Here is a 20,183-nt window from a genome sequence, read left to right as displayed (position 1 = left end):
TGGAATTCGCCTAGGAATCAATCATGTATCGTCCTGCTGGAAAAATACTGTAGGGACTCTTCTCATCCTATATAAACATGAACATGTTTGTTTATAATGTAACATAATCTAAAAATGCTTCTTGAGACTATGGGAAATGTGAGCCAAAGTTTATGAGTACATAAATTGATTTTACCAGTGAAATGTGAAGATGGCAGATGGAAGCCAAGAAGCAATTTCATACTGGTAGCATCAAGATTTTATTTTTCCAAAAGTAACTTGTCACGCCCAGGTGAAGAATGAAATTAGTTCCATGAGCCATTGTAATTATCCTGACTCCGATTGCCTGACACAAATTATATATACTATACATTTTTATTAAGCATACAACTCATAAATTAGGATCAATCAAAATGATTTCGAATACCAGCAGAAACAGGAAGTTGGAGCAGGCTACAGCCATTCCTATCTGCCGCAAAATTCATCTCTTCCTATCTACTGTGCGGCATCACCCTCTTCCTCTTTCTACTATAGCTGGAAGCCAGCAGGAGGAAGTAATTCACCTATGGGGGTTCTCTCTGATCCAGACTTCACAAGGAATCTGTCAAGAGGGGGAGAGGTGCCAAATAAGAAGTTATTATTGGACTCCTGCTTGTTGAGAATCAATCAGAACGGGTATCAGATGATTATACTGGTAGGAAATGGATGATTATGCAAGGAGAAGGAGGGAAGATAATCATGTATAAAAATTACTCTCCTTCTCTGCTTTATCCCTTGGCATAATCAATTTGTGAGGGGGGGATAGGAAATGATTAAGGTGATGGTGGGGAATTGGCTTAGGCCAGGAGCATGGTGAAGGAAAGCATTGTGCACAAAGCAAACCTAATGCCAGGTGTGTGCAGTCTAAAAATATACTGGGAAGACTAATGTACGAAATCTGCTAGCACAGGGGTAGGCAATTCCGGTCCTGGAGAGCCGGAGCCAGGCCAGGTTTTCAGGACATCCACAATGAATATGCATGAGATAGATTTGCATCTCAAGGAGGCAGTGCATGCAAATCCATCTCATGCATATTCATTGTGGATGTCCTGAAAACCTGGCCTGGCTCCGGCTCTCGAGGACCGGAATTGCCTACCCCTGTGCTAGCAGAAAGAAAGTGTCTCTACAGATTCCATACCAAAGTTGTGCTTACAACTTACCACAATAGTATCTGCTCCTATGACAATATCCGGGGTTATGTGATGTTTCTGGAAAAAAATATTAGATTTTCTGAATAGAAGACAAAATAAACTGTCAGAAATTAATTTTGCTGTTTAGAACAGTGGTTCCCAACCCTGTCCTGGAGGACCACCAGGCCAATCGGGTTTTCAGGCTAGCCCTAATGAATATGCATGAGAGAGATTTGCAAATAATGGACGTGAGAGGCATGCAAATCTGCTTCATGCATATTCATTAGGGCTAGCCTGAAAACCCGATTGGCCTGGTGGTCCTCCAGGACAGGGTTGGGAACCACTGGTTTAGAAGATGCACAGAAGGAATATCTTTTGGTCTATCACAGATCATTTACCCCCCTTTTACAAAACCGCAAGAGAAGTTTTTAGCGCAGGCCGGCACACTGAATGCTATGAGTGTCGGCAGCAGCACAGAGCATTCAGCAAGCTGGCCTCCGCTAAAAACCGCTATTGTGGTTCTGTAAAAAAAAAAAAAAAAAAGGGGGGGGTTACTTATGCACTATCTTTAATTGCTCATCTCCAATTAACATAATCATTGACAAACAGTTGAATTCAATTCATCTCACAAAATTTCTCATGGTAAAGCCACTTTATAAGTTCATTTGAAGAGAAAAGCAGTATTAGTTGTCAGCTGTTTTAGAAGTTTATTACTACTAAGCAGATGACAATGGAATTGTTTGATAAGTGCCATAACCTCCAACAGGTCTGGGTATCAAGATATTCAAAATATACAAATTCACCCGGTTCACAGAGCAAAGTGAATGCACATATAGCTTATAAATATTCACCGTCCGCCTCTTTTAAGAACCAGAGAGGAGGACTATTGCTACAATGTTCAGAGATTATACGTAAAAGGAAGGATGACTTAGTAGGTAATGTTCTAAACCTATTCCCTACAAAATGAACCGATTTGGAGACACTGCCCCACTGGAACATTTTCACTGTGTGGCACTCAACTTACTAGGTACATTCTCCTTGCCACTTCAAGTGCTTTTTGTTTTGCTGTTTCTATGGCATAATCATGAGGTTCTGCAAACGTTGACTTGTCAAGTGTTTCTTTGAACCACGATGGTACAACCTCAAATCGGAGGCCCTAGAATGAATAACAAAGAAGCATTAGATCATAAAATGTTATCCCAATTTCTCCAAACGGGTTAGTTTTGCATGTAAAATGGAAGTAGTGACACACATGCCTGAGTGGGGATAAGAGTAGTATAATTTCAGTCTCTCAAAAAAAAAAAAATAAAATAAAACAACCCACTACTTCTCCTTTTAGTACTTGCATTATACATATTGGTTATGGCTGGTATGCAATATACTATTTTGCAGGAGACGTGACCCATGCAACAGCGGAGAGAGATTGCTGCCACAGTGGCTGAGAAGTTCTGCAGATCCCTGAGCAGGGTGTGTATAGATGCAACTTCTTGTCCAGTTTGCCTGTCTTGACTAGATTGTAAGCTCTTTTGAGCAGAGACTCTCTCTTCTATGCTTTGATATAGAGCGCTGCATATGTCTAATAGAACTATGGAAATAAGTAGTAGTATGGTTTTATGGAGGAATTGGGGGGGACAGAGTTTCTTGGACAAGGAGTGGAGTCTTTTGAGGGGAATGTGGTTGGATTTGGGGACTTGCGTTGGGGGTTGAGTTCTATCTTTGAGAAGTCTGCTTCTTTTCTTGGGGCTGGAAGTTTGGGTAGGGGGGCATCAACAGAAGATGAATCAAAAGGGGAGTATTGTGTGAAGGAGACTGGGAGTGCCACCAAAGGCCTGGTGCACTGGATTTTATTTATTTATTTAACACTCTGGTTTGCACTATGTTCCAGGTTGCGCCCAATCGTTCAGGAGCACTTACACTATCAGGTATTGCATATACCGCGATGCGATGCGGTAAATGCAGGTCAGATGGTGGTCATGGCCCCTACATTTACCACACAGCCTTTGCATTTACAGTAAAGTAATTATTGCATTAACTTTGTGTTAAGTGCAAAATTTGCCACAGCTTAGTAGAAGCGCCCCTAAATTGCCTATAATATGTACAACATATAGGAAAGAAACAATCAATTTTATTAGAAGATTAAATTGTAGGTTTCTTTCCTATAAATTACATTATTTAGGGACCCTTTTACTAAAGTTTAGCATGCAATAACAGACCTCAGCATGTGCTAAGTGCCATGTGGCCATGGCTATAAAATAGAATGCTCAACATTTAGTGCACGTTAAGCTTTAGTAGACGTACTCCTCAGTGAATTATTTATTTGCATATTATAAACATATGGATAAAGGTGAGCTGGTTGATGTAGTATATCTAGATTTTCAGAAAGCTTTTGATGAAGTTCCTCATGAGAGACTCCTGAGAAAATTAAAGTGTCATGGGATAGGTGGCAAAGTTCAGTTGTGGATTGGGAATTGGTTATCGGATAGAAAACAGAGGGTAGGGTTAAATGGTCATTTTTCTCAATGGAGGAGAGTAAAAAGTGGAGCGCCACAGAAGTCTGTACTGGGACCGGTGCTGTTTAACTTATTTATAAATGATCTGGAAATTGGAATGACAAGCGAGGTGATTAAATTTGCAGATGACACTAAACTGTTCAACGTTGTTACAACACATGCAGAATGTGAAAAATTGCAGGCGAACCTTAGGAAATTGGAAGACTGGGCGTCCAAATGGCAGATGAAATTTAATGCGGACAAATGCGAAGTGATGCACATTGGGAAGAATAACCCAAGTCACAGTTACTAGATGCTAGGGTCCCTCATGGGGGTTAGTGCCCAAGAAAAAGGATCTGGGTGTCATTGTAGACAACCTTCTGCCCAATGTGCGGCAGTGGCCAAAAAAGCAAATAAGATGCTAGGAATTATTTTTGAAAAGTTATGGTTAACAAGATTAAGGGCTCCTTTTATGAAGGCGCGTTAGGGCCTTAATGCGTGGATTTTCAGCTAGCGCACGCTAATCCGGTGTGTGCGCTAAAACCACTAGTGCACCTTCGTAAAAGGCACCCTAAGCATGTTATGCATCTGTATTGCTGGAGTATTGCATTCAATTCTGGTCTCCTTATTTCAAGAAAGGTAAAGCAGCACTAGAATGTGTCACTTCAGGGAAATTAACTACTTCCGGTTCACGTCAAATTTCAGTTTTCAGCATTTTAGATAAAGGATCTTATATCTGTATTGCAATAACCTACACATTTCTCCACAGCTCCACAAATACGAGTCCCCAAACTTAAAATAAGTGTAAGAATTAAAAGTTAAGAAAAATGTTACTTCTTTCCAAGTTGTGTGGTTGTTTTGGGGTACATGCTGGTTGTTGGATTAGACAAACTAAAAGCCCTTTTTGCTCCAGTTGAAATGTAGCATACCCCCCAAACCTATGGAGTTTATGAGAATTATATTTATGTAGCTCACTAATGGTGTTTGAGGAAATGTCTTTAAATAATATCAGGAGTGAACCTCACTCCTAAGCAATGCTCCCACTAAGGATTGGCTGGGTGCATGCAAATTTTTTTCTCATGCGAGAAGTTCTAAAGAAAAATCTTTGTGTGAGCAACAAGTTCTAAAAACCAACAATTTTCCAGATTGTAAGTATTTTTGCAAGCGACCATGTAAAATCTGTGAGCGACGCTCCTAGAATTTAAGAGCGATCGCTCAAGTGCATAGCTTAGAGGGAACATAGCTCGTAAACCAAGGTATATAGAAGACGACTTCAATCTCTCAGATTGAGTGTTAAAATTATTTATTTTAAAAATTAAATTATGTTTGTTTAAGCACTTGTACTATGCCAAGAAATCTGGAATTCAAACATTGCATATGGGAAACACAGAGCTGTACTTAGAAATTATTTTTAATCAAGTTGGTGGCATCTGGTACAACTGGAACAATTTCTGCATATTTTTGCCACATTTGCTTAGTCTCTGTATTACCGTATTTTCACGCATATAACGCGCGCGTTATACGTGTTTTTACAAACCGTGCATACCCTTGCGCGGTATACGCGTGAGCGCGTTGTACAAAATTTTTTTTACATAATTCTCCCCCCCCCCCCCCCGACGTCCGATTCACCCCCCGCAGGACCGCTCGCACACACCCGCACCCCCACCCCGAAGGACCGCCGACTCCCCGACACGATCGGGGCAAGAGGGAGCTCAAGCCCTCTTGCCCCAGCCAACCTTGGCACCCCCGACACGATCGGGGCAAGAGGGAGCTCAAGCCCTCTTGCCCCCCCGACTCCCCGACACGATCGGGGCAAAAAGGAGCCCAAGCCCTCTTGCCCCGCCGATTCCCCAACTCCCCAACAATATCGGGCCAGGAGGGAGCCCAAGTCCTCCTGGCCATGGCGACCCCCTAACCCCACCCTGCACTACATTACGGGCAGGAGGGATCCCAGGCCCTCCTGCCTTCGACGCAAACCCCCCTCCCCCCAACGACCGCCCCCCCCAAGAACCTCCGACCGCCCCCCCAGCCGACCCGCGCCCCCCCTGGCCGACCCCCACGACACCCCCAACCCCCTTCCCCGTACCTTTCTGTAGTTGGCCGGACAGACGGGAGCCAAACCCGCCTGTCCGGCAGGCAGCCAACGACAGAATGAGGCCGGATTGGCCCATCCGTCCCAAAGCTCCGCCTACTGGTGGGGCCTAAGGCGCCTGGGCCAATCAGAATAGGCCCGGGAGCCTTAGGTCCCTCCTGGGGGTGGGGCCTGAGGCACATGGGCCCAACCCGACCATGTGCCTCAGGCCCTGCCCCAGGAAGGACCTAAGGCTCCCGGGCCTATTCTGATTGGCCCAGACGCCTTAGGCCCCACCAGTAGGCGGAGCTTTGGGACGGATGGGCCAATCCGGCCTCATTCCGTCGTTGGCTGCCTGCCGGACAGGCGGGTTTGGCTCCCGTCTGTCCGGTCAACTACAGAAAGGTACGGGGAAGGGGGGTGGGGATGTCGTGGGGGTCGGCCAGGGGGGTTGGGTCGGCTGGGGGGGCGGTCGGAGGTTCTTGGGGGGGGGGCGGTCAGTGGGGGGGGGGGGGTTTGCGTCGAGGGCAGGAGGGCCTGGGATCCCTCCTGCCCGTAATGTAGTGCGGGGTGGGGTTAGGGGGTCGCCGTGGCCAGGAGGATTTGGGCTCCCTCCTGGCCCGATATTGTCGGGGAGTTGGGGAGTCAGCGGGGCAAGAGGGCTTGGGCTCCCTTTTGCCACGATCGTGTCGGGGAGTCGGGGGGGCAAGAGGGCTTGAGCTCCCTCTTGCCCCGATCGTGTCGGGGGTGCCAAGGTTGGCTAGGGCAAGAGGGCTTGAGCTCCCTCTTGCCCCGATCGTGTCGGGGAGTCGGCGGGGCAAGAGGGGAAGCAGCAGGACACCGGTAGGAGCTTCTACATGATGGGGGGGGTCGGGAGGCTGTGGGGGTGCGAGCGGTCCTTCAGGGTAGGGGTGCGTGCGAGCAGTCCTGCGGGGGGGGGATGAATCGGACGTCCGGGGGGGGGGGGGCATCAGGCTTTCAGGGTGGGGACAGGACTTCAAGGGGGAGAGGAGAGTCGGGGCAGGCGAAAGAAGAGTCGGGGTGACCAGAGGAGAGTCGGGGCGGGCGACTGGAGAGTCGGGCAGCATGCGCAGTATACGGGTGTGCGCGGTATACAAAAATTTCTGTACATAAATTTGTGTTTTCCGCGCGCTATACCCGTGTGCGCGTTTTACACGGGTGCGCGTTATCTACGTGAAAATACGGTAGTTGGTATTTATAATGTAGGATAGTCACTTGCTACTGGCATCTACGTTAATATTGCTGCTCTTGGGGTTTCTACAATGTCCAGTTTCCTTGCATCAAATTATCAGTGGGAACTGGGACGTCCTAAGTGATCACAAATTTCTCATTTACCACATTTTTGTTGGGATTGTGACCCCAAGGTGCTTTGGTTTGGCAATTACAATTCACTTCCACATATGGACCTAATGTTAATCTCTGGAGAGAAACTTTAAATTGAGAAATCATTCAAAGTTCTAGGTGTTATTCTTGATTCATATTTAACATTTGGAAAACAAATTAATTCCGTGGTCAGAAAGTTCTTCTTCAGGTTAAGACAACTTAGATCAATAAGACAACTTTTACGCCAGAATAGTTTCATGATAGTTGCACAAGCCGCTCTACTCCCTTATCTGTATTATTGCAAATCTCTGTATTCTGGTATCACTGAGGAATTCAAAAGACTATAACTGCTCTATAACACAGCAGCTAATCTTTTGAGCAAACTGATTTGAGGAGGCTAGTCCTCTATTGAGAATGTTATACTGGCTTCCAATGGAAAAAAGAACCCTGTTTAAGACTGCTTGTATGCTCTACAAGTGTACGTGTACCCTTAAATGTACACAGTAGTGCTGCCCGATTCATTCAAATCGATTCACCAATTCACTTTGGTGAATTGACTTGTTTCCTCTGGGTCAAAGCAGGAGCAGCAGCGGCAGTGAACAGGGGTATTCCCTCTGCCGCGTCACTGTTGACATGGCAGAGGGAGACCCAGGCAGGCCGCCAAGTAGCCTGTTTACCACTGCCATTTAGGTCAGAAGTGTGTGTGTGTGAGGGGGGGAGGCGGCAGCAAATCAGCATAAAATCGCATTGTGATATCAGCAATTCTCACATGCTGCCTGCTGCTGACTCAGAAGTCTCTCTGCGACAGAGGGGAGACTTCCAGGTTAGCAGCAGGCAGCATGTGAGAGTCACTGCCAATACCGCGACTAGAAAAAGCAAGTCTTGAGTACAGGGAAGGAGAGAAAGGATATCTGATGGCACGGGGGAGGGTAAGAGGAAGAAAATCTGTTGGTACAGAGGGAGGATGAGAAGGAAAGATGGGGGGAGTAGAGGTGAGGGGAGGTTATAGGATTAGTCAGAAACCACTTCACGGGTCATGGACCTGATGGGCCGCCGTGGGAGCGGACCAATGGGCGCGATGGACCTCTGGTCTGACCCAGTGGAGGCAAATTCTTATGTTCTTAAGATGAAATTGCAAATAATGAAGGAGAGGAAGGGAGAGATGGTGCATGGAGGGGGATAGAGAGATTTCACACAGGGCACAAGGGAAAGAGGTATTGGACATGGGGTTAGATGAGAGAGAGAGAGAGAGAGATACATAGGAGGTGGAAGGGGAGAAGGAAGATGTTTGATCCAGAAGCAGAATGAAGTGATGCACATAATTCTGCCAGGAGTAAACAAAGAGGTAGAAAGTGGTGAGAGGGAAAAATGTTAGATATAGTCGTGGAGAGAGACATATTGAAGGGGATGCAAGGGGGAGGAATGTTGTACATAGTGATGGAGGGAGAGATGTGGCATTGTGCTGGAGACGGATGATAGATGGAGAAATGGGCATGGAGCTGGTGGGTAGTGGTGAAAAATGCTGCACATGATCTGGGAGATGAGAGAGGAAAAAATGTTAGATGTGGCCTAGAGTGAGTTGTAGAGATGCATCCTGGATCTCTCACTCTCTTTTACCACTCCCTTTGCAGCAAGGGAGGGAATGAGAGGACAGTGAGAGAGAGAGGGAGACATGTTGCCGATGGGGGTGAAGGTGCGAGGAAGAAAAGATGGACTCAGAGAGATAGGTTGGTTGGGTGAAGGGAGTGAGAGATCTGGAGAAGAGGAAGTGCACAGGAGGCAGAAAGAAAGAAATATTGGATGCACAGTCAGAAGAAAATGCAACCAAAGACTCATGAAATCACCAGACGACAAAAAGTAATAAAAATTATTTTAATTTTCAATTCAGTGATCAAAATGTGTCCGTTTTGAGAATTTATATATGTTGTCTATATTTTGCACTATATTTTTCTGTTTTTCTATAGTTGTTACTGAGGCATCATTGTGTATTTTAAAGTCATCTGCCTTGACCTCTTTTTGAAATAAAACACAAAAAAACCTCAACAACGAATATAAATAATTAACATTTTCTCTACATACAGTGTGTTTTGTGTTTTTTAAAATTTTGAGGTTACCATTATGTATTAATAAGATTATGGGCTCCTTTTACTAAGGTGTGCTAGCGTTTTTAGCAAGCGCTGAATTGCCACACACGCTAAACCCACGCAAGCTACGCGGCTAGAACGCCAGCTCATTGCTGGCATTAGCATCTAGCACGTGCTAAAAACGCTATCGCAGCTTAGTAAAAGGAGCCCTATATTGTGTGTATATGAAAAATGGATGGTAGAAATTGCATTACAATTAGTACTATTATTATGGGGGTGGGGGTCATGGGCGGAGCCTAGGCAGGCTGAGATTTATTAGACTTAGGGGGTACTTGGCTTGAAATTGAGAAACTCTGGTCTAAAGACCATATATGGAGAAAACTCTCAGATCTGATATTAAGGCTACTTGTCTTTCCACAATTCAAGAACACCATAGCAGCTTAAACTGACCTTTCCATCTCCCCTACAGTAATATCCTATATAATAAAACCCTAGCCACGCATATGCACTCCTACCTGCATATTCCATTTTCCCTGTTCCGTGAGATGTAGGTCCGTGGTGGCAGGAGTGCGCATGCGCCGGTCCCCAGCCTTACAGCACCTAACTACACTCGCCGGCAGGACTAGCCGCCAGCGCTGGACTCCCTGCTCTGGTAAAAGTAAGTTCTTCACCTTGCCGCCCCCCCTTCCCTTCCCACAGTCCCAACACCAAACCTGCCGACTCCAGCAGCGTCTGCATCACTCTACACACTCTGCTTCAGGGCCCCGAAGCAGCGTGTGTACAGTGCTGCAGAAGCTGCTAGAGTCGGCAGGTTTGGAGTCGGGACCACGGAAAGGGAAATGGGGGGTGGCGGCGGCAAGGGACTACGAGAGCCGACCAGACTTCTAGCACCCGTTAATGTAACGGGCTAAAATACTAGTGTAGAAATAAAACAACAACAAAGGAAAAAAAAATACCTTTTTTTATTGAACTCAACTCTTGGGCAACCCTAATAACGAAGTTTAAGAAGCCTCAAAAATCTGATCAGAGAAAGGAGTTACCTTTGAAAGCTAATCATAAACTACATTAAGTTAGTCCAATAAAGAGAAGAGGCTTTTTTCTTTATGTTTTTGTTTCGACGTATTACCTTGAACAGTAGACTAACAGCCACCACAGTTTCATCTCCCCTACAAATTCGCTGAAAAACCATTCAATTCCACCTTTGAATTTTGAGGTCCCAAGGTTTGGAATAGTCTGCTGTTTCTGTCTACTGCGTCAGATCCCTTCATACTAACAGTTTAAGAAAACGCTAAACACATCTCTCTTTTCTCTGTAATACCCAGAACTGTCTCTAAGTTACTCCAAATACCTAACTGTAAAGTAAACTTCTGATAAGTTATTGTAAGCCATTGAAATTCTGCAGGGTATAAGAAATGTATGATTATGGTACTTCTGCTACATCTACCCCTTCCCATAAGAACATAAGAATAGACTTACTGGGTCAGACCAATGGTCCATCAAGCCCAGTAGCCCATTCTCACGGTGGCCAATCCAGGTCACTAGTACCTGGCCCAAACCCAAGGTGTAGCAATAGTCCATGCTATGGATACGGACTTTTCCTCCAGGAACTTGTCGAAACCTTTCTTAAAATCAGCTACACTATCCGTGCTTAAGAAAGGTTTCAACAAGTTCCCGGAAGAAAAGTCTGTTACTGAGAAAGACACGGGGGAAGTCACTGCTTACCCTGTATTGGTAGCATGGAATATTGCTACATCTTGGGTTTTGGCCAGCTACTAGTGACCTGGATTGGCCACTGTGAGAACGGGCTACTGGGCTTGATGGACCATTGGTCTGACCCAGCGAAATAGCCATTTAGTTGTCAAGCACAGACACTTGCCAACCCCGAGTTTGTGTAACCTGAAATATTGCTGCGCACCATGCAAGATTACGACCACGGCTAGCAGCGAGTGAAAGCAGCACCATCGAGCATGCTTGGGAGTTTGTTTGGGGGTTTTTTTTTTTGGGGGGGGGGTTGGTTCGAATAATACAGCCGCCATTCTTTTAACAGACCAACAGAGCATATCCGCTACCCCGAACTAACCATGTTCGTAAGGATGTCCTGCCTCCGCGGAGATCCGCTAGCCAGCACCACTCTCTTGCCCACCAGCTTGGAGATAACCGGGTTTAGCAGCATGGCTCGCGACACCAGGGACGCCCTGCGGATTAGACGTAAAAGGGACGCTTTAGTTTAGAGCGCGACAGAGTGGGCTCGGGCTGCCCTCGCGCACCTTTCCTTCCGCCCGCCCTACCTACCTTCCAAACTCGTCTTTGAGGTCACCGCTAAAAGTAGCAATTCACAGACAGCCGGCCGCGAAAGCCCCGCCCCCTCGGACGTGACTTCCGGTTGCTGAGAGGGCGGGACGGGGCTGAAGAGGAAGGGGGCGGGACATAGGAAAAGGAAAGCTGTGGAACGCGCCGCTGTTATTTAGTAGCTAAAGGTAAGCTTGAAGGTAGAATCTGGGTGGGGGCGGAGAGAGGAAGAGGTACCAGAGCAGGGAGGGGGGGAAAAGAGAGTTGGTTGGTGGGGGTGGGGTGTTCTGCGCTGGCCGCGCGTGGAGACTTTGATACCTCGGTGGGGCGGCTTAAAATTTCGCTGTCTGGAGGAAGCGAGTAAAACCCGCCCTTGGAAATCGTGAAGGAAAGGGCTCCTGGACTGTTTAGAGCCGTAGCGGTTAGAACTACAGCCTTAGCTCCCTCAGGTTGTGGGTTCGCGCACCGCCCCCCCACCCCCCGGCGTTGCTCCTTGTGACCCTGGGTAAAGTCACTTAGGGCTCCTTTTAGGAAGCCACATTAATGGTTTAACGCGGTACCACCTCCTCTTGAGCAGGCGGTAGTTTTTCGGCTAGTGCGGGGTTAGCGCACGCTAAAAAGTTGAGTGCGATAAAGCCGCTAACGCAGCTTCGTAAAAGGAGCCCTTAATCCTCCACTGCTCCAGGTATGCAAGATGGATTAGGAGCCGGACAGATGGGAAAAATGCTTGAGTACCTGATTTGTTCTTTGGGAGAGCGGAATGAATGAAGGCATTGTATACACACATATCCTCTACTCCAGTGGTTTCAAACTTGCAGCCCTGGGGGGGGGGGCACCTGTGGCCCGCCAGATACTATTTTAAGGCCCTCGGTATGTTTATCATAATCACAAAAGTAAAATAAAAGTTTCTCGATCATATGTCTCTTTAGATATAAATGACAATATTATTATTAAGACTTATCCAAAAAGAAAGATTTATAAACTATAAAGAGTTTTACCTCATGCAAAATTGTCATTTCTTGAATAAGATATTAACCGTTTTTTTCTGCGGCCCTCCAAATACCTACGAATCCAAAATGTGGCCCTGCAAAGAGTTTGAGTTTGAGACCACTGCTCTACTCAGTCTACTGGAGGGTGTGGAATGATTTATTACAGCTGTTTCAGCCTGATGAACTGGCCTCAATGACTCACCCAATTTATAAGAACATAAGAATAGCCTTACTGGGTCAGACCAATGGTCCATCAAGCCCAGTAGCCCGTTCTCACAGTGGCCAATCCAGGGCACTGGTACTTGCCAAAATCCAAGGAGTAGCAATATTTCCCATACACACTGCAAAATTTCAGTGTTTAGTAGCTGTGCCCCTCTGTGAGGCACTGAAAGTAAAGGGAGCCGCTGCCCAGTGCACACTCGCCTTCATCTGCTCAGGCCTAGAGAGCTGAATCTGTTTTCTAGACCTGTTTGGATCTGATCTACTTGGCTCTCCAGTGGGTCTGCAAGTCCCAGAGGGGACTGGGTAAAATGAGGATCCTGCGGACCTTGAAGATCTACACCACGCATCCTTAAACATGTGCTTATCTCTCTCTCTACAGTTCCTCATTTTAACTCCTGCTTGGGGGGTATGAGGATACTTGGGGTGAGTGGGATCCATGAGGTCTGCAGGAGCTAAAGCAAGAATCCCTGCAGACCTTTTACTGTGCACTGCTGGGAATTATTTTATGTGTTTTAACAGTCTTTGAATAACATTCTCCTAACTTGCCTTTATCAAATAAATGAAGGTTTTATGTCATTTTTTTTTAGCACCGTTGTAAAATAATTTTACAGGTATTACTTTGGTATCATGAGTTAAGCCAATAAAGTTACTTAATCTGTAAAGGATGTTCTTCCCTTCTTGATGGGTGTATTATAGCTGCAGCAGTCTAGTGGATGATGTGTCCTGAACTAGTAAAAGATAGTTTCTGAAATGGAACAGTTGTGCATATTCAGTCAGCCTTTATGTAGACAATTGCCAGCTTAAAGTAATAACATGTCACATAATAAAGAGAGAAATATTTCAATAACATACCAATACCCTCCACAATAGGAGGCAGACAAGTTGAGAAACTTGAGAAATAAGTCAACAATTAACAAACAATCCCCCTGTTTACAAAACCACAAAAACAGTTTTTAGTACCGGCCGGGGCACTGATTATGTGCTGCTCCAATGCTCATAGAGTTCTCTTGAACATTGGAGCAGTGCACAGCTTTCAGTGTGCTAGCCAGTACTAAAAATCGCTTTTGTGGTTTTGTAAAAGGGGAAATAGTAGAAAAGTACTATGCTAGGTGCAGTATAATCTCATTATAACGGATTTCAAGGGACCTGGAAAAACGGTCCTTTATATCCAGAGTCCGTTATATCCAGAGTTGCATTTTTTAAAACTTTATTTAGGTCAACTTGAAACAACAGTCAATCAATGAACAACAGTCACTGCACAACCATATCAGCAACATCAAGAACAAAACTCAGCAAAACATTGGTATGGCACGAAATGATTGCAAAACCAGAACACTAAAAGATGTTCTAAAGCATTATGTCGTACTGTACTGGAAAGAAAAATATTCTGTCATTTTATTCTGGGCTGCATTTTGATACTATATCACCGGCATGCCATGCGCCTTGTAGGCGGAGCCTGCATATCTCTTACAGCCGAAGAAAACTACAGCTAAAAGCGGCTCTGGGGATCAAAGTGGTTGTCTGTTATATGCGAGTCCGCTATATACAATGATTTTCTGTATGTTTATAATGGTGCACGGCTGGGACCAGCGGACCTCATCCGCTATAGGCGAGGTTCTGTTATAAGCGAGTCTGTTATAATGAGATTATACTGTATTCCCAATTTATTGCGTTTCGGCATCAGCCATGTATAGCATGCAAAACATTTATACTTCAGATGCACCACTAGAAAACCTCACAGGCTTTGAGTCTTTGAGAGGGGCCCACCCTTGGCATCACTTATCCCCATCCCTTTTACAAAAGCGGTTTTTAGCGCTGGCCGACGTGCTGAATGCTGTGCATTGCTCCCACGCTCACTGGTTGAGCTGCTGCCTCTGCAATCAGAGCTTGTGAGATCAAATCCTGGTGCTGCCCCTTGTGACCCTGGGCAAGTCACTTAATCCTCCAGTGTCCACCGCTTTGAATTAGAGAATGACACGGTGGCGGTTTACCCGCGGCCACCGCATTTTAGCCGCGGGTCACCCGCCGAAAACGGGGAAGAAAACTAGCAGTCGCTGCGGCGACGGGGACAAGGCCATTCACCGCCCGCGGGGCGGTGAATGGTCTTGTCCCCCGCAGTGAGGCATGAAGGATCGCGCGGTCCCCGCAGCTCACACCCGCCCGCCCAATCGATTCCAGTGTCCAGCCAGCTCTCTCCCCTCTCCTCACCCCAGTCCGCAGATCCTCCTCCTCGGCGACCCGCACGCTACCAGAGAGCCGCGCACACCCGCCGCTGCTCAGCCTCGATCTTCTGCTCTGACGCAACCGGAAACAGGAAGTTGCAGCAGAGCAGAAGATCGAACACTGAGCAGCCGCGCGTGTGCGGCTCCCTGGGAAAGCGCGCAGGTTGCCGAAAAAGAAAACCCACAAACCAAGGTGAGGAGAAGGGAGAGAGCCGGCCAAACACCAGGATTGACCGGGCAGGCAGGTAGTGGCCGCGGGGACCGTGCGATCGCTAGTGTTCCCGGCTCAAATTGGAAGGAGGGAGTGAAAGGAAAAAGGCTTATATGGATGCAGCGGGGACGGTGACGGGGCGGTGAATGGGATGGCAGTGGCGGTGACGGGGCGGTGAAGGGATCGGCGGTGACGGGGCGGTGCAGAGGATGGTGGGCCGGTGACGGGGACACATTTTTTCCCCATGTCATTCTCTACTTTGAATGTCAGCTTTGAAATGCCAAAGCAGCAAAAAGGCAGTATACAAGTCCTCATCCCCTTTCCCTAGTCACACCAACAATGACATAGCCAGAATATATATTTTGAAGGGTTCAGAGGTTAACATGGCCAGTATTGATCAGAGAAGTACCAGACTTTAAACTCTGTTTTCAGTGACAGCTGTGATCAGAGGCAAACATCTGTGTTCCAGCTGTCAGCCTGGTCCAAGAGCATCAGGCGTATTCATCATTGTTGTTAATGTGTAAGAGCATTATCTGTAGGTGTGTTTTTATTATTTGTAAACCACACTGGTTGATTCAAGAAGGGGTGTGTGTATATACTGTATAATCCCCAAAAAATTATGCATTTTAAGTATTGTTGAATTTTTTTGTGATATGCTATTAAAATGGAAAAATACATGTGATTTCTGTATTTTAAAACACTCTTGTATTTTTTTCTGACAAAGCTAGTAAGACCTCTCTGGTTGTGTGACTGACAATCATATACACAGGTTGCACTCACACAGCTGCCCTATGGCTCTTTCATTACATTGGCCCTGGATAAGCAGTGTGACCTCAATAGTTGGGTTTGACACTGTTTCTAGTGCCTCACCCTGGAGAATGGTTGATGAAAATACCTTTTCAGCACCACGGACATAAAGTACTATAAATGAGTTTCCTTTACAGTCTTTAAGAAGCAGGTAAGGAAATGTTCAAAATTATTTGTACTGAATAAATTTAATTTGAACTGCCTGTGCTATTGGTGCTGATCATCACCCAAATCCCATTCAGACAACAGCTCCTAGATTTACTCAAACTCACAAGGGTGACAATGGCAAAGTAAGAGACATTTTCAGAAACTTAAGACGTTTAAATGTGTGGAGAATATAACTTTTCAACTATTATGCTTGCAGCAAGAAATGTTTGGTAAAATCCCACATTATTCGATAAATTCCCAGGAAATGTACAAAATAAACCCTGGATCCATCAAGTACCTCAAATTGATCCTGAAATTATGGCAGACTGTATTTCATCTTAGTTATGAAGCTGGACAATTTCACTCCTACAAGGGGGAGGGGGGATAGGGCCTTTATGTATAAGCAATATATAGGTTTTGTAAAAGGGGCCCTTAATCTTTTGGGACTCTGCCAGGTACTTGTAGCTCGGATTGGCTACTGTTGCAAACAGTATAATGAGTTTGATGGACCTTTTGGTCTTTCCACGTAGGATAGTACTTGGAAATAGAAAGCTGGTAAGTAGGTGAAAGGTGAAAAGAGGGAGACTACACTAGAAGGGTGGGGAGAGGAAGAAGGCAAGGTAGATAAAAAGGCAGCCGAGAGAAATAGAAAAAAAGGTGAAACCTAAGGACCAATGTCAGAAACAGATATGGGGAAGATAGGGAGCAGGAAGATACAGGAAAATATTTAGAAAGCCAGCAAGAGGAAAAAAACCAGGACCAACTCGGCTGGAAAACTGAAATGATCAGACAAGATAGATTACCTTCTGGTATGGGCCTCTCTCATGATATGAACCCCATTCTCCATATGGTTCATACTGCAACTTGACTCCCAAGAAAGGAATGCAAAAACAAGTTAGAAACATAGAACATAGAAACATAGAAAAAAGCGGCAGAAAAGGGCTATAGCCCACCAAGTCTGCCCATTCCAAGTATCCCTCCCCCCTGAGTTTACTCCCTTAACGATCCCACATGAGTATCCCATTTTCTCTTAAAATCCGTCACGCTGCTGGCGCTGTTAGCGCAATGAGCTGTCCCCGATTCAAAATATTGACTTGTGGCACTTTTAGATGAACTAGTACAATTCCCACCAGTGTTATTTTGCTAATACAGTATACCCCTGTGAATTTGTGGTTCTGACTGCGGACTCAGTCGTTTGCGGGGTTTTCCGTGTGTGCTTTTAAACTAGAATGACTCCAGAGAAAGTCCCAGGGCTTACAGGAGACACAGACTAACAGCTAATGACAGACCGAAAAGTGTGCCAAAATTCTTTCTGGCAGGATGAGGAAGTGAGAAATGCCAACCCACCCCCCCCCCCCCCCCACCCAGCACTGTTCTGCAGCCCTCTCCTGCCTCCGATCCCCCGCATCCAATAGTATTCGTGGGGGTTTTAAAATTCACGAGTGCTCCAGGAACTTAACCCCTGTGAATTTCAGGGGCATACTGTATTATGTTTTGAGACATCCAGCGCTAAACAAATAGGTCTGACTAACAAACAACACATAAAATACTACCCACTTATGGTAAGTAGAAAAACTATGATTGAATACCCAGAAAACTCTGGAATGAGAGAGCATAAGATGAGGTTAAAAGTGGATAGACTTGGAAGTAATCTAAGAAAATACTTTTTTATGGAAAGGGATGTGTGTGGTGCAGTGGTTAGATCTACAGTCTTGGCACCCTGAGGTTGTGGGTTCAAATCCCACACTGCTCCTTGTGACCCTGGGCAAGTCACTTAATCCCCATTGCCCCAGGTACATTAGTTAGAGTGGGAGCCCACTGGGACAGTTAGTGAAAAATGCTTGAGTACCTGAATAATTTGTAATCTGCATAGATTATAGGGGTTATGATAGAGGTTGTACCTTGCAACTACATATCAAGAAAACAGTCCAGAAAGCCTTTGAAGTCATGCATAACCTAAGGTATATCCGAAAATTCTTCAATAGAACACAATTCAGACTTCTGGTCCAAGCACCAATACTTGGCCTACTAGACTACTACAATATATACATACCCTGCCCTGCCACCATGATAAAACAACTACAAACAGTACAAAACAGCCCTCAGACTGATCTACTCACTGAAGAAGTTCCACCACATTACCGCCACAAACCAAGACACACTGGCTACCGAAACAAGCAAGAATAGTTTTTAAATTCTACTGCATGCTCTTCAAAATCCTACATGGCAATGGACCATCCTACCTGAACACTCGCCTAACTTGGAACAACTCTTCCAGACCAAGGAGAACTCAGACACCCTTTACCCACCCCCCAATCAAAGGCATTCAGTATTAAAAAAATATACAATGGACTACTCGCCACGCAAGCAATGAAACCAGACAGCCATATTTCCAGTGTACTAATTTCAGCACCAAACTACAGAACCTTCAGGAGGGAAATAAAAACCAGACTGTTCAAGAAATTTGTCAAGACAAACTCCTGATACAACCAATATCCTCACTCCTTCACCAGACTCCAAATGTTACAACCAATAGCTTCCCTGTAATCTTCTGGAAATGACCAGAATCTCTTCCTTTGTAATCTGCCTAGTATCACAAGGTATTGGCAGAATAAAAGAAACTAATGCAATATAAAAGGTGGCGGAAGCGTGGAATGACTGCCTGGTGGAGACATACTATATCTGAATTCAAGAAATCATGAGACAAGCACATGAGAGATCTTTTACCAAGCTATTGTAAGCACTAATGCATGCTTAGTACAGCACATACACTAGAAGTCTGCACGGGAACGGAGATCGCGGGAATCCCGCGGGTCCTGTGGGGGTCCTGCAGGAATCCCTCCCTAACCCACGGGACTCCCAGGGACCCCCCTCTGGCCAACGGGATTCCCACAGGGATGGAAGGCTTTGGAAGCAGGGTTCGTCCATATAATATAATGGACACGTCAGCCTTAGTAAAAGAGGGGGGGTTTATAAGTTAATTACCTGAACAGAAAACAAAAAAAGGGTTCCCCCAAAGAGATTCCACAAGGAAAACAGCAGCGCAAACACAAGTAATTGCTGCTTTTATGGGGATGGAGGTAATTCCTGGTGAGGACGGAGAGGATCCTGGCGGGGATGGGTGGGGACGGAGAGGGGATGGGTGGGATTTCTGTCCCCGTGCAACTCTCCACACTGAGGCATCCCATGGTAAAACTCTGATGTGTGCATGCTACCCATTTATTTTTGGCTGAGGAGGGGTGTCTGCACTAACCAGTGCAGTCACATTGCAATGGCTAAATGATTAGAACATGATTTGCATGCGATTCCTTACTGCCTACAAAATGGGCCCTGGGAATAACACTGAGTGGCTGCTGCTTCAGGTGTCCCCCAGCCCTGGAATCCCATCCCCTTCCTCCTGGTGGCCTAGTCTATCCCATTCTCACTCTTGCTCTTAAATGTATACACTTATTCTCTGTGTCATTTATACACATGGGGAAATTCTAAAACTGGCGTGTAAACGTAGGTGCTGGTTACAGAATCTGGCCCACATTCTCTATTTCTCACCCCCTCCAGGGATGATGTTCTTCTCATTATCCAGGCTGGTTCCAGTATGCTTTCTTCAGGCTAGACCTCAGTTGTCTTCTTTGCCCAGATTCCAGAACCCTCCCTTATCCATCCCTCCTCAGGCCAGACCACTGCTCTCTCGTTCTATGCCCATGCTCGGTGTCAGGTCAAAAGCGTGCCAGGACAAAGGCGCGCACAGACAACTGAGCGCAGCGCGGAGGTGCGCGCCACAGAAAATTACTGTTTTTAGGGCTCCGACGGGGGGTGTGGGGGGGAAACCCCCCCACTTTACTTAATAGAGATCGTGCCGCGTTGTGGGGAGTTTGGGGGGTTGTAACCCCCATTTTACTGAAAACTTCACTTTTTCCCTGTTTTTAGGGAAAAAGTTAAGTTTACAGTAAAATGTGGAGGGTTACAACCCCCCAAACCCCCCACAACGCCGGCGCGATCTCTATTAAGTAAACTGGGGGGCTCCCCAACAAAACCCCCCGTCAGAGCCCCTAAAAACTGTAATTTTCTTCGGCACGCACCTCCGTCTTGCGCTCAGTTGTCGGCACGCGCCTTTGTCTTTCGCGGGGTTGTCTATGAAGCCCCATGCTCAACTCCATTATATT

The 20,183-nt window shown here is 46.0% G+C and overlaps 1 protein-coding gene across 2 annotated transcripts in view; it reads right to left on the bottom strand.

Moving 5' to 3' along the window:
- Positions 1 to 11,563, bottom strand: part of ASMTL (acetylserotonin O-methyltransferase like) — a 53,672-nt gene extending 42,109 nt beyond the window's left edge. Inside the window, exons 1-4 of one of the 2 annotated variants that reach the window (XM_033949021.1) lie at positions 11,429 to 11,563; positions 11,217 to 11,331; positions 2,173 to 2,304; positions 1,179 to 1,226 (exon numbers count right to left, since the gene is read on the bottom strand). In XM_033949021.1, the coding sequence (XP_033804912.1) occupies positions 1,179 to 1,226; positions 2,173 to 2,304; positions 11,217 to 11,309 (273 nt within the window). In that variant the 5' untranslated portion in view covers positions 11,310 to 11,331; positions 11,429 to 11,563. The other variant, XM_033949020.1, reaches the window with a different exon arrangement.
- Positions 11,564 to 20,183: the final 8,620 nt, after the last annotated feature.

The sequence above is a fragment of the Geotrypetes seraphini genome, chromosome 6 (genome assembly GCF_902459505.1).
Source record: "Geotrypetes seraphini chromosome 6, aGeoSer1.1, whole genome shotgun sequence".
NCBI classification, from domain to species: domain Eukaryota; kingdom Metazoa; phylum Chordata; class Amphibia; order Gymnophiona; family Dermophiidae; genus Geotrypetes; species Geotrypetes seraphini.
This window is presented reverse-complemented; position numbering and strand designations above follow the sequence as displayed.